This window comes from Primulina eburnea, chromosome 12, assembly GCF_022965805.1.
Source record: "Primulina eburnea isolate SZY01 chromosome 12, ASM2296580v1, whole genome shotgun sequence".
In the NCBI taxonomy this organism is placed as follows: Eukaryota; Viridiplantae; Streptophyta; class Magnoliopsida; order Lamiales; family Gesneriaceae; genus Primulina; species Primulina eburnea.
Genome location: NC_133112.1, coordinates 37,406,220 through 37,419,888, shown reverse-complemented (window position 1 = coordinate 37,419,888; position 13,669 = coordinate 37,406,220). Strand labels below are relative to the sequence as shown.

Below are 13,669 nucleotides of genomic sequence, written 5' to 3'. Positions count from 1 at the left end.
AGTTAATTTCTTTATAGGGAGAGGATGTTGTTGGGTATGGGCTTAGTTATAGGCCCAAGATGGATCAGAAATCGATCTTCTGTGTTATCTATTTGTTTGATGCATCTCTTGCCCTAGTTTTTGGAAGGCAACTCCGACGAGTAAATCGACAACACAACAAAGACACAGGTTCTCTCTCTTTTTTTTCCATTTCTTATCTTCAATTTCTGCTGGAACATCCTTGAACCCAAATCTTCAGCTAGAATGGCTTTAGCGATCGAAAATTCCTCTCAGCCTGTATATGAGCGAGATTCGCAATCAAATTTTGTGCTAGAGGTAGCTCGAAAAAAACAAAGAATTATTATGTGCAGGTTCTTTTCTAGACTTCAGCGGCCAGAGGCGTTCTTGTGATGTTTTTCATGTTTTTAGGTTTGCAATTTCAACAAACTAAATTCAATTCATCTTTACTTCTGTTTGGGATGTCATATTTTACGTGCCAATTGCAAGAGTTTTACAGCTTTTTTCCCATTTTCATCGTTTCTTCATGTTTAATGATAGTTATGGTATTGACTTGGTGATCATTTATTGTTTTTTCCTTGATCTATAATTGGTTGTTAGATTAGCTTAAATTAAAGGGATTGAAAAAACATAATTTCAAATCGTATTAATTCATTCCTTCCAACGCTTTAAAATTTGGGGAACTTGCAATGAGATTTGTGTTCTGCTTTTGCTTTGTGCTTCTGTATATTTCCTTGTCAAAAACAGAATTTTCAGTATTTTCTCAAAGGAAGGTTTTTTTTTTTGTGTCAAATCTTGCCTGTAATATTTTACTCATGTAAAAGATGATATTCTTGAAAGTTTTGTTTTTCATCGGTAACCATTCAAGTAGAGCCTTAATTTTCTACGGAAAATAGTAACCCAAACAAGAAGTTGGATGTTTAATTTATTTTGAAAAATCTTATTAATGGAAAAAACTGAACCATACTTTTTTTAAAGACCCAACGCATATAGTTTGACTCACGGTACAAAATCTCAGGTACAGCCCTTGTCTCAAATTCTGTTTATTGTGTGACAAGATCTTGAACGTAAGGCAATATGGCAGAGAACACTGAAATTGAGGACCAGGTTGATCTTGATGACGACAACTATACTGAAGAGGATGAAGAACCCATGGAAGATGAAGGAACTGGTGAAGGTGGTGAAGAAATTGGTGAAGAGCTCCAGGACACTACAAGTGATGATGGTAGGAAGGATCCTTCTCCCTTCCATTCACTGGGGAATGATCTAAATGATAATAGCATCAAGCCTGAGGAAGATGTAGAAAACTCTGATCAAGATCACGAGAATATAAAGCATGCACAACTTCTTGCTCTTCCTCCGCACGGTTCTGAAATTTTCATAGGAGGACTTTCTCGTGATGTTTCTGAAGATGACTTAATGGAACTTTGCGAACCATTTGGTGATGTTTTCGAGGTCATTAATTTTGCGTCTAAAACTTTTGTGGGTTGATAATTATGCTATTTTCTATTCGACATATTTCTTATTTGTCTTAATGCTTCATAAAATGGCAGATTAGAGTAATGAAAAATAGAGATACTGGTGAGAGCAAGGGCTTTGCTTTTGTCACCTTCAAAAGAAAAGATGAAGCACAGAAGGCCATTGAAAAATTATGTAGCAAAGAATTTAAGGTAGAATTGGAGACTTTTATCTTTAATCTTTTGGATTTGTTTTTGTAATTTAAGTTTGCCGTGCTACTTCTAGTTTGTGGTTTAGTACTACTTTCTTAACTGTCATTTGTTTTTTACTGCAGGGAAGAACATTACGATGTTCACTGTCTGAAACTAAATACAGATTGTTTATTGGTAACATACCTAAAAGTTGTACGGATGATGAGTTCAGAAAAATCATTGAAGTCACCGGTCCTGGTGCTGAAACCATAGAACTTATTAAGGTCTGATATGGGGTTTTTAATTATTAAATAAATTGTCAACATGTGCCAGTTTGTGAGGGAAATTTTATTTTCTTATGACCTACGTTTATTTGCAGGATCCTCAAAACCCAACTCGTAATCGAGGTTTTGCCTTTGTGGAATATTATAACAATGCTTGTGCTGATTATTCTAGGCAAAAATTGTCCGCTGTAAGTTTTAAGCTGGAAGGCAATACACCAACTGTCACATGGGCGGATCCAAAGATTACTCCAGATCATTCTTCTGCTGCCGCTGCTCAGGTACCACCTCAAATGTCTAGCAATGCACCATGTATTATTGAAATCTGATACTCTTTGGACTTATTGTGGTGCAAAAGATTTTCTGTGCTTTTGATGTCTGCTTTAAATATTGAAAGTTGTTGCTTTTATGCTGTAGAGTATTCTGTGTCATTTATTGAAAGGATTGCCCTTTATATTTCAGAGAGTAGTTGAAGATGGATTTAGTTATGGTGTTATTACAGAATAAGCTTCATGTTGAACCAACACTAAATGAGGCCATGTAAATAAGTCGGGCGGGATACAAAAACCTGTTTAGCTTATGGTGAAACTATTTCTTGAGTGATGACTGAATACACTCCATCTCGAACCAATGTCAGATGAGGCATGCAAATAAATCGGGTGGGACTCAAAAAGTTGGTTTAGCTTGTGGTGAAACTAGTTTTGATCAAAGTATACCTACAATACATAATTGGATTTATTATGAGCTAATGGGAACTATGTTGTGGTTGATATAATTATATTCATTTTAGATTGGATACTGCGATGGACCCCATCGTTGAATTATCACTGTATAATTGTTATCTAATTCTGACGAAGCATTATGCATGTTATGCTTTGACGTGTTCTTTTCCCAACATGCTTTCTTAGTATCATATATTTAGTGGGCTGTGTCTCTTTCTTTTGGGTAAATCTGTTACTGATTTTGATTGAGGGGGAAAAGCATGTGGCTTGATTCTCTTGCCAAAGTGTTTTCAACCCTTCGTCAAATCGTGATCTCAAGTTTTAGCCGGGAAGGTGCTCCTATTCACATTTCCGCTTAACCCTAAAGCAAAGTTTTTATCTTCTCTTTCTCATAACTCCATGGTTGTGCACCTATACTGCTACTCTTGAAGTTTATTATGGTATTACTACATGCTTTTCTATACACTTGAAAATTAAACCTTTTAAAACAACTTTTATAGAAATTATTATTTTTCAAGATTTCACTGTTCATCTTATGCAAGGCAGATTATGATGATGTGAAATAGCCACATTACTGATGCGCCATCAATAAGCCGATTAGGGACAACACACTCATTGTCTGCAGTATCAGTACATGACAAAACATGTATTTTGATTCTTTTAGGGTACATTTTGTGGATTAATGGGATGTTGACGTGATTGATGTTTTGAGTATTGAAGATTTTGAGTTGATTGGTTAAACACCGGTAAAAGATAGTTAATCAACTGATTTATCCATTTTTGTCCAGCATTGCTATGAGTTTTGCAAAGTTTCTTCTCTCTTATGTTTTAACTAATTTCCTTATTTATCTGTCGAGTAGTGGGAAAAAAATCTGAACTTCGATGGTTTACATCCTGTTGAAAAATTATTTCAATATCCTTAATTTTTTTTCAGGTGAAGGCTCTTTATGTTAAGAATATTCCTGAAAATACAACAACTGAACAATTGAAGGAAATCTTTGAGCACCACGGGGAGGTCATTAAAGTTGTTATGCCACCAGCCAAAAGTGGTGGGAAAAGAGACTTTGGATTTGTTCACTATGCGGAAAGGTCGAGTGCTTTGAAAGCTATCAAAGAGTCGGAGAAGTATGAAATTAATGGTATGCTCTAACATACTTCTTATCTACCGGAAATTGGCTATGAAGGTCACTACGAATAAGAAAAGTCGATTGCTGTTTTTGATGTAGTTCTTATCTGAGCAGTCATCGGTTGGATGAAAGTAATCAATTTTTTTATTGGAATTATATGATCAGAAATTATGAAATTTGCATATGCTCTAGCATGCTTATGATCTACTCAAATTTGGCTTCATTGCTTAATAAGCATAAGATGGAGTTGAATTATCTATGAAGAACTCATCACGAGCAATCTCTGGTTTGATCGACATATATGAATCTCATATCAGCCATTGACCTTATTACAAGCTTGTAAGTTTAGAGTTTGATGCCCATGATATATTTCGAATCCCTTGATGGGAGATATGGGCTTGAACTTAAAATGAATATCTTCAGTGTGATTGGACCTTCATTGCTATTTCTTGTCAGTCTTAAATTTTATATGTAGAATTTTGCTCCTTGACCTTATTTTTTATAGATGCTAGATTTTTTTAACCTATATTTTACATTAAAAAAAGTAGTTAATTTCATTGTAGATGCTTAATATATATAATAAAACACCTTAGACTAACACGCGAAGAGACACTGAGATGCCCCGCGGTATAATTTTCGTAGATACAAACTCCTCTGGTTCATCCATTTGTTTTAAGATCTTTTTGACCCATTATTTAGAAACCTATATTGATTTATTTGAAATACAGGCCAGGTGTTGGAAGTTGTTCTTGCAAAGCCTCAGACTGAGAAGAAGTCAGATGCCACTCCACATAATCCCTCTCCAGTTCCTAACTACATTCCTCATCAAGGATATACTGGTGGTATAGCCATGAACCCTTATGCCTCAATCACTTCTGGATTTCAGCAGGTAGTTACCAAACCTTTTGTTTGCATTCTTTTGTTTTACCCTGGATATCCGACTTGCTTCTAATAAGTTCGAATACCTCATAAGCCTATGATTTACGGGAGGGGACCTATGCCGGCAGGAATGCAGATGGTGCCAATGGTCTTACCTGATGGTCGGATTGGATATTTTCTGTAAGTTTTCTCATGTGTGGACGTCCATATGTAGGCAAACAGCTTCCCCATAATCAGTTATCCGTGTTTTTGCAGCCAGCAGCCTGGTGTCATGATGCCACCAGCTGTGAGACCTAGGAGGAACGATAGGAGTAATAGTGGCGGCGGAGGACCTGGCAGTAGTAATGATGATAGTAATCGAAATAGACGGTACAGACCGTACTAGAGGTGAGGGCATATTGGTTTATGGCACTTGCCTCTTACAGCGATGGGAAAAACTGTATTGATAGAAGTTTAGTGATTAGAAAACTATGGTAGAGCAAACTTTTGTTGGGAGAGGTTTACTGGCTCTCCGTTTGAAATTGTGCACTATCAATATTTTTATGTCTATTGTACTTGGTTCTTTGCGGAAACAAATAGAAAAAAATTATGACTCACTGTGTGTTTTTTTAAATATTTTAAAAAATAGTCAGTTTCATATATATTGAAATGCATGAGGGCTTTTTGATAATGATCATATATATAACTTGATATTTATTTTTTAAAAAATAGTCAGTTTCATTTATTATATAATGATCATATATTTTGATATTTATCTAGTGTCGGTTTTTTAACATTCACGGGCAAAAGATGGCGAAAGAAACAAAAACAGAATGATGTTTTAATTTTCTATGCTATATGAGGCGAAAATCACTCGTGGGATGCTCATGAAAATAAGATGGTCTCGTACAATTCATAGGTTTTGAGACCATGAGGGTGTATATATATAATGAATATGATGTTCTGTTTTTACAGTATGTTCATGTCATAGTTAGGGAACATGCATGAACTAAAAATTCCTTATTATATATATATATATATATATATATATATATATATATATATATATATATATATATATATATATATATATATATATAAAAGTGTGGATGAAGGACATTGTTTTCCAATTGTGCAATGACATAATTAACCTTCTATTCACATTTCAAGATTAGAATGTAACATTGTAACTCCTACATTAATTTTATCAAATAACTCATCTTTATACTATATTTAAATGTTTTATCCTTTTAATTTTCTCTACGTGTTTTTCCAATGATTTTATTGTAATCACGGTGATTTTAAATTTATAATTGGAAAATTTTTCTATCATCAACACATTTATATGTATATAGAATGAAATAATTTTTTTTAAATGAAATATGACATAATTAAATATTATATGAAAAATTGATAAGGGAAAAAACTCATCTTTACATATTTTTATTTATTTATTATTTTAAAATTTATTTAACAAAAATTAACAGTCATCAATGTTAGTCTACGAAAGATCGATATATAAAATTTATCATCCATGATATAGAATTGTAAAAATAAAAAGTAAACAAAAATTAAGAGGTTAAATTAAATATTATGAGTTATATTTTACTGTCAATATTACTATTTCATTTGTATTAATATTGTTTTTATGAGTTAGTCATAGTGATTTTAAATTGATAATTATTTATCTTTAGTACGCTTCGCTTTTGTAGATTATGATTTATACATTGGTAAAATACATAATTTGGTTGATTTTTAGGTTATTATGATTTATACGTTGTGTTTGAATATATAATTTTTTTAAAAATTTTTGTTTCAGTTCATTTTGTTCTATATATTATGTTCATTAAAATTTATTATATAACATAAAATCAACGGCTTGAATTTTAATTTGAGAAACAATTTTGAAGTAAGTTATATAAGTTCTCATAAATCGTCTAATATGATAAGAAATTAAGCTCAAATAAATAACAAAATGATTCAAATTATTTTTTAAAAAATCATATTTTTTTTAATTTTTATAATATAATTAAAATTACGTGCGACACAATTACATCGCGCTAGTTTCTTTAAAAATCAATAAGTTTGATCCACATTTAGATGGCTCTACGACTTCTGTGTGACTTCTTTCAAGACTCCATCATTATTATTAGTAATTAAACCAGCTATGGCTTTTGCTCTTTCAGTTTCCCCACATTATTAATGTTCTTCCGATCACACACTACTCCACATACTTCGTGCATGCTAATCGATTGATTAATTCACAGAACTGCAGAGGATTATCATGGCGGGAAAGAATACTAAATCACCCGCAATTGGAATTGATCTGGGCACCACTTACTCATGCGTAGCCGTGTGGAGGCACGATCGTGCGGAGATCATACCCAACGATCTGGGCAACCGGACAACACCTTCTTATGTAGCTTTCACTGAAACCGAGCGTCTCATCGGCAGTGCTGCCAAGAATCTCATCGCCATGAACCCAACCAACACCGTTTTTGGTTAGATGCTTTTATTGTTGTTCCTTATTTCATCATTTATATGAAAGTGATGTTATTTGGTTTATGTGCTTATGTTTGCGATTAGTCTAATTTGGTTTGAACCATTTGCTGTTTTTTTCTTTTGCATAACCCATTTTGTAGATGCTAAGAGGTTGATTGGCCGGAGATTTAGCGATCCTTTGGTTCAGAGTGATGTAACACTTTGGCCTTTCAAAGTTATTTCAGACCCTGGTGACAAACCCATGATTGTGGTTACCTATAAAGGTAAAGAGAAAAAATTTGTAGCTGAAGAGATTTCGTCCATGATCCTCGCCAAGATGAAGGAAATTGCGGAAGCTTTTCTTGGATTAACAGTAAAAAATGCAGTTATTACGGTTCCTGCCTACTTCAATGATTCCCAGAGGCAAGCAACCAAGGATGCTGGAACCATTTCTGGGCTCAACGTCTTGCGTATTGTTGTTGAACCAACTGCTGCTGCCATTGCGTATGGTCTTGACAAAAAGTTAGGTAGCTCTGATGAAAAGAATAATGTGCTTATTTTCGACCTCGGGGGTGGCACCTTTGATGTTTCTCTTCTCACTGTGGAGAATAAAGTGTTTAAGGTGAAAGCCATAGTTGGTGACTCTCATCTTGGAGGGGAAGATTTCGACAATAGAATGGTTGAGCATTGTGTTGAAGAGTTCAAAAGAAAGCACAAAAAGGATATAAGAAACAACCCACGAGCACTGAGGAGGCTAAGGACATCTTGTGAGAGGGCAAAGAGGAATCTATCTTCTGCAGCAGAAACTGCTATAGGAGTCGATTGTTTGTATGATGGAATCGATTTTAACTATAAAATAACTCGTGCAAAATTTGAGGAACTCAACATGGATTTATTTAAGAAATGCATTAAAGCAGTTGAGGAATGCTTGCACGATGCTAAGATGGACAAGGAAAGTATCCACGACGTGGTGCTTGTAGGCGGATCTACTAGAATTCCAAAGGTGCAACAAATGCTACAAGATTTCTTTAATGGCAAGGCGTTGTGCAAGAGCATTCATCCTGATGAGGCCGTTGCTTCAGGTGCAGCGATTCAGGCAGCAGTATTAACTGGACAAGGCAATGCAGAGGTTCAAGATATATTGTTATGCGACGTCACGCCTCTGTCCCTTGGTGTGCATGTCCGAGGAGATGCTATGAGTGTCATAATACCAAGAAACACTGCCCTTCCCACCAAGAAGGAGGAACACTTCATGACATGTTTTGATAACCAAAGGACTGTATTGATCCAAGTTTTCGAGGGAGAAAGGGCTAAAACTACGGATAACAATTTGTTGGGTAAATTCGAGCTCACTGGCATTCAACCTGCTCCGAGAGGAGTACCTAAAATATCCATCTGCTTTGATATGGACGCTGATGGGATCTTGAATGTTTCTGCCGAAGATCAAACAACTGGGAATAAAAAGGACATGACAATCATCAATGACAAAGGCACGTTGTCTACTGAAGAGATCGAGAGAATGCTGAAAGAAGCTGAGCTTTTCAAGGCCGAAGATGAGCAGCATAGGAGGAATGTTGACGCCATGAATGCTTTTGAAAATTACATCTACAGTTTGAGAAGCAAAATTAAAAAAGGAAAGAATTTTACTTTGACACTGACAATTTCAGACCAGAGGAAGATTGAGCTTGCCATTGAGCAGGCAAAAGAGTGGCTGGAAAGCAACCAACTTGCCGGAGAAGATGAGTTTAAGGATAAAATGAAAGAACTAGAGAACATCTGTGACCCGATCATGGCAAAGATGCATTTCAGTGGAACTGGTCCTAAGATTAAAGAAGTTGATTAAGCTTCTCATTAACTACATTTCTATTATTCGAACAACAAAGAGTACTTCTCAGTTATGTTAATGGAATCGTTATTAATATGATCTGCACTTAGTTTTCTACTAAGGTTTAAGTATTTTATTTTCAGCAAATTCCACAATTTATAATTTTGATCACTTTGAATCTTTCTTCAAATTAAATTATCGATGCCGGCTCTGGTATGAAGAACCCGTGTAAAACTAATCATTGAAACTTTATTTTAAACAAAACTAATAAATTTAAGCAAGTAGTTTTTGCAATTATGTGGACTAATATGATGGATAGCATATATGTATAAAATATATAATATGATTTATAGAAATATTTAATTTCTAAAATTTCTTATTAATACCATGCAAAATTAAGGGTATTAATTAATAATAAATGATCAAATTCATAGTAGATAATATGATTTATTTTAGATAACATTTAGAGAAAATTGGTTTTTTAGAACGGTACTCGTGGACATGCAGAAAACACATTTTAAAAAAATAATATAATATCTATGAAACTCTTCCACTCCTTGTGATGAGACTATTCGTTGGCCTAACTCTTCCTATAAATTATAGTAATTTCTTTGCTCTTTCAGTTTCTCCAGTTCTTACATTCATGCCTGGAGAATGCCAAGAACCGGCGATTGGAATTGATTTGGGCACCACTTTTTCGTGTGTAGCAGTGTGGCGCCGTAATCGCGTCGAGATCATACCAAATGATCAGGGCAATCGCATTACGCCTTCTTATGTAGCTTTCAATGAAACCGAACGTCTCATTGGCGACGCCGCCAAGAATCTAGCGGCCGAGAACCCCACCAACACTGTTTTCAGTAAGATATTCTTATTACTCCCAGTTCGTTTTTTCTCCTGTGATCTTCAGCTTCATTTTCCTTAAGTGGAAATTAATCACAGATTCAACAACTTTAATATTCTTGTATTTTTTGGCCCCATTAAGTTATCTATGTGTTAAAATTGGTGGTTCGAAATCAAACAAACAAAGTTGTACGTGCTCTTTGTTTCTGTACGAGAGTTTTGCAGGACAATTATTTGGAGTCTTGAATCTTTCGCCGCGCATTATTTTATTTGTTAACTAACTACCACGGTTGTTGAGAGATGCTTGGATTATGCTTCGTTCATATTTTTTGTGTTTGCTAATGATATTGTACAATTCGCAGACTTTTGGATTTCTCATCGGACAAAACCTTCTGACATGATGTATTTGCATGAGATTATGCATGGTCTCGTATGTATCATGTTTCATATAAATTACTTTTCCAGATGCCAAGAGATTGATTGGTAGGAGATTCAGTGATCCTTTGGTTCAGAAAGATTTGATGCTTTGGCCATTCAAAGTCGTTTCTGGTCCTAACGATAAGCCCATGGTTACAGTTACCTACAAAGATGAAGAGAAACAGTTTCATGCCGAAGAAATTTCTTCAATGGTCCTCGCCAAGATGAAGGAGATTGCAGAAGTTTTTCTTGGATTTGAAGTAAAAAATGCAGTTATTACTGTACCTGCCTACTTCAATGATTCGCAGAGGCGGGCAACCAAGAATGCTGGAACCATTTCTGGGCTCAACATCTTGAGTCTTCTTGTCGAACCAACTGCAGCAGCGATTGCCTATGGTCTCGACAAAAAATATATCAACATCGGGCAAAAAAATGTACTTATTTTCGACCTTGGTGGAGGTACCTTTGATGTGTCTCTTCTCACAATTGAGAATGGTATCTTTCAAGTCAAGGCCATTGCTGGTGACACTCACATTGGAGGAGAAGATTTCAACAATAGAATGGTTATTTATTTTGTTAAAGAGTTCAAGAGGAAGCACAAGAAGGATATAACCGACAACCCCAGAGCATTGACAAGGTTAAGGACAGCTTGTGAGAGGGCCAAGAGAAATCTATCTTCTTCGGCACATACAACTATTGGAATCGATTGTTTGTGTGATGGAATCGATTTTAACTCTACGATAACACGTGCCAAATTTGAGGAGCTCATCATGGACTTGTTGGAGGAATGTATTAGCCATGTAGAGAAGTGTTTGAACGATGCAAAGATGGACAAAGAAAGCATCCACGATGTGGTGATTGTTGGTGGATCCACTAGAATTCCAATGGTAAAACAATTACTTCAAGAATTCTTTGATGGCAAGGAACTGTGCACAAGCATCCACCCCGATGAGGCTGTAGCGTCTGGGGCAGCAGTTCAGGCAGCAATTTCGACCGGCCAAGGTAACTACGAGATTCAAGACCTGGTGTTGTGTGATGTTATACCTCTATCCCTTGGTGTGTGTGTTGAAGATGATGAAATGAGAGTGGTAGTTCCCAGGAATACCACCATTCCTACTAGGAAGGTAGCAAAGTTGACCACTTTCCATGATGGCCAAACTAAGGCGAAATTTAAAGTGTACGAGGGTGAAAGGCCTAGAACAAGCGACAACTTTCTGTTGGGTACATTCTATTTATTTGGCATACCTCCTGCTCCAAGAGGCATCCCTACACTAAATGTAATATTCGATATCGATGATAATGGTATCTTAACCGTGTCTGCTGTAGACGAAACAACTGGTAACAGAAAAAGCGTCACAATAAGAAATTTTAAAGGTATGCTATCCGCAAAGGAGATGCAGAGAATGTTAAAGGAAGCAGAGAGATTTAAGTTTGAAGATGAGGAGCTTAAAAAGAAATTCGAGGCAAAGCAATCTCTAGAAAATTATGTCTATGGAACCAGAGCTACTCTCTTGACCAGAAATCTTGCTTTCAAACTAATATCAGCAACGGATGCAGAAAAATTAGAAGAAGAGATAAATTTAGCTATCGAGTGGTTGGAAGAACACAAAGATGCAGAGGCACATGTATTTGTGAAGAAAAGAGAGAAGCTGGAGAGCATTTTGGACCCTGTTATCACAAAATTCACTACTTTGTCAATCTAGCTGAAGGTTGATGAATTGTTGATTTTGGTATTATCAAGAATTTGAGGTATTTTTGCTTTTGAATTGAAATTTGAATAATAAATGCTTAATTTGATTAATTTTCTGCTTTCTGTTTTGAGATAAATAAACCAAAACTTTCAACTTAGTATGTGGGGATAGTGGATTAGAGTATGTCACGCCCGGAGTTCGGGCCCGCGCCTGCGTGACTGCACAATGGGCCCCTATAACAACTACTTCGTATTCGTCCTCGCTTTACGAAAATGATTAACCCAAGTTGCTATAGAACTCCATTGTAGCCCTTTATAAACTCATTTTAAATCTTTAATTTTCCAGATGTGGGACAAGGGTCTCACAATCACCCCTCCTTCAGAACGCGACGTCCTCGTCGCGGCCTGACCACTTGATCCACCAGCACCGAGAATCTAGAGGTGGCTCCTACAGGTTCAAGAGGTGGCTCCCGTCATGTAGCACTTTGCCCCGCAGGTTCAAGAGGTGCCTCCCATGCACGTAGCACTTTGCCCCGCATAGCACTTATTTCTCGGTGTTCCATGCCGGTGACCGGCTCTGATACCATTCTGTCACGCCCCGAGCCCGGGCCCGCGCCTGCGTGACTGCACAATGGGCCCCTATAGCAACTACTTCGTATTCGTCCTCGCTTTACGAAAATGATTAACCCAAGTTGCTATAGAACTCCATTGTAGTCCTTTATAAACTCATTTTAAATCTTTAATTTTCCAGATGTGGGACAAAGGTATCACAGAGTAGGTCTCGTATATCGGGTCCATCCGTTCCGATGGCGGAACCAGAAATATGGCTCTGTCCGGACTAAAATTTTAAACACTATAATTTTTTAATATATTAAATTGATCTGTTCTATATTTATAATTAAAAATAATAATTTTTAATCAATCAAGTCAAAAGACTTGTATAAGAATATATCGCAAGAGTTTTTGTGAATGGATTATTAGTACTTGTAAGCATTCTAAGAGTAAGATGTAGTCTGAGGAATTCACATTTTCTGTGATGGGTAGTTTAGGACTAAAAGAAATTTAGAAAAGAAGTCAACCACCACTGATGATTTATTTAAACAAGAATTTAAAAAAAAAATTAATATTTAACTATAATAATGTCAGATATAAATGGTAGATTGGTTTTATATATAAATTACAAAGCATAAAGGGAAAAATATATATATATATATTCCATAACATTTCAGTCGTTAATGTGAGCCTTATGTCATACTAAAATTTTAAACATTGATAGATGCTTAGAACATGTGTTTTTTCATAAATAAGGAAACAACAAATTATCAAAATTTGGATTTTAGTCAACTAAATTTTTAAAATTTGGTTTTGATACACTAAATTTTATTTTTTTTGGCTATTTTGATTAAATTACTGATGTGATATTAGATAAGTTGACAATGTATGATGTTATATCATTATTTTTTTATTATCACATCAACATTTTATTGTGTCACATCAATATTTTTCGGTGCTACAATCAAACGAAATAAGATTGGTGAAAAAATATAACCAGAATTTGGAAACTCAGTAGAGCAAAACCCAAAACAGACAAAGTTTGTGGACCAAAAATTATGTTTTCCTATTTTTAATTTAATTTTATAAATATAAATTGCTGAACCTTGGAAAAACAATTTTGTTCCGGTGAAGGCAACCTTTGTACAGGCATGCATGGCCGGTCCATTTTTTTCAAAAAAAAATATTGAAAATGTCAAATTTTTAGAATGATATTACCGATTAAAAAAA

General features: G+C 35.4%; 3 protein-coding genes across 4 annotated transcripts; all 3 read left to right on the top strand.

Annotated features, from left to right (window-relative positions):
- Positions 1-1,074: 1,074 nt before the first annotated feature.
- On the top strand, positions 1,075-5,251 carry LOC140807366 (heterogeneous nuclear ribonucleoprotein Q-like). Of its 2 annotated transcripts, none has more exons than XM_073164178.1 (8): positions 1,075-1,452; positions 1,551-1,667; positions 1,790-1,930; positions 2,026-2,208; positions 3,584-3,788; positions 4,505-4,665; positions 4,784-4,835; positions 4,911-5,251. In XM_073164178.1, the coding sequence occupies exons 1-8, from the start codon at positions 1,075-1,077 to the stop codon at positions 4,928-4,930; spliced, it is 1,257 nt and encodes a 418-aa protein (XP_073020279.1). In that variant the 3' UTR covers positions 4,931-5,251. The 2 variants fall into 2 exon arrangements, with proteins under 2 accessions (XP_073020279.1, XP_073020278.1); XM_073164177.1 differs by having other exon boundaries at positions 4,750-4,835.
- Positions 5,252-6,873: 1,622 nt separating this feature from the next.
- Positions 6,874-8,993, top strand: LOC140807575 (heat shock cognate 70 kDa protein-like). Its single transcript, XM_073164489.1, has 2 exons — positions 6,874-7,135; positions 7,277-8,993. The coding sequence occupies exons 1-2, from the start codon at positions 6,919-6,921 to the stop codon at positions 8,956-8,958; spliced, it is 1,899 nt and encodes a 632-aa protein (XP_073020590.1). The 5' UTR covers positions 6,874-6,918; the 3' UTR covers positions 8,959-8,993.
- A 590-nt stretch (positions 8,994-9,583) lies between these two features.
- On the top strand, positions 9,584-11,900 carry LOC140807789 (heat shock cognate 70 kDa protein-like). The gene is made up of 2 exons (XM_073164752.1): positions 9,584-9,797; positions 10,246-11,900. Exons 1-2 carry the CDS (start codon positions 9,584-9,586, stop codon positions 11,898-11,900), a joined length of 1,869 nt encoding a protein of 622 aa, XP_073020853.1.
- Positions 11,901-13,669: the final 1,769 nt, after the last annotated feature.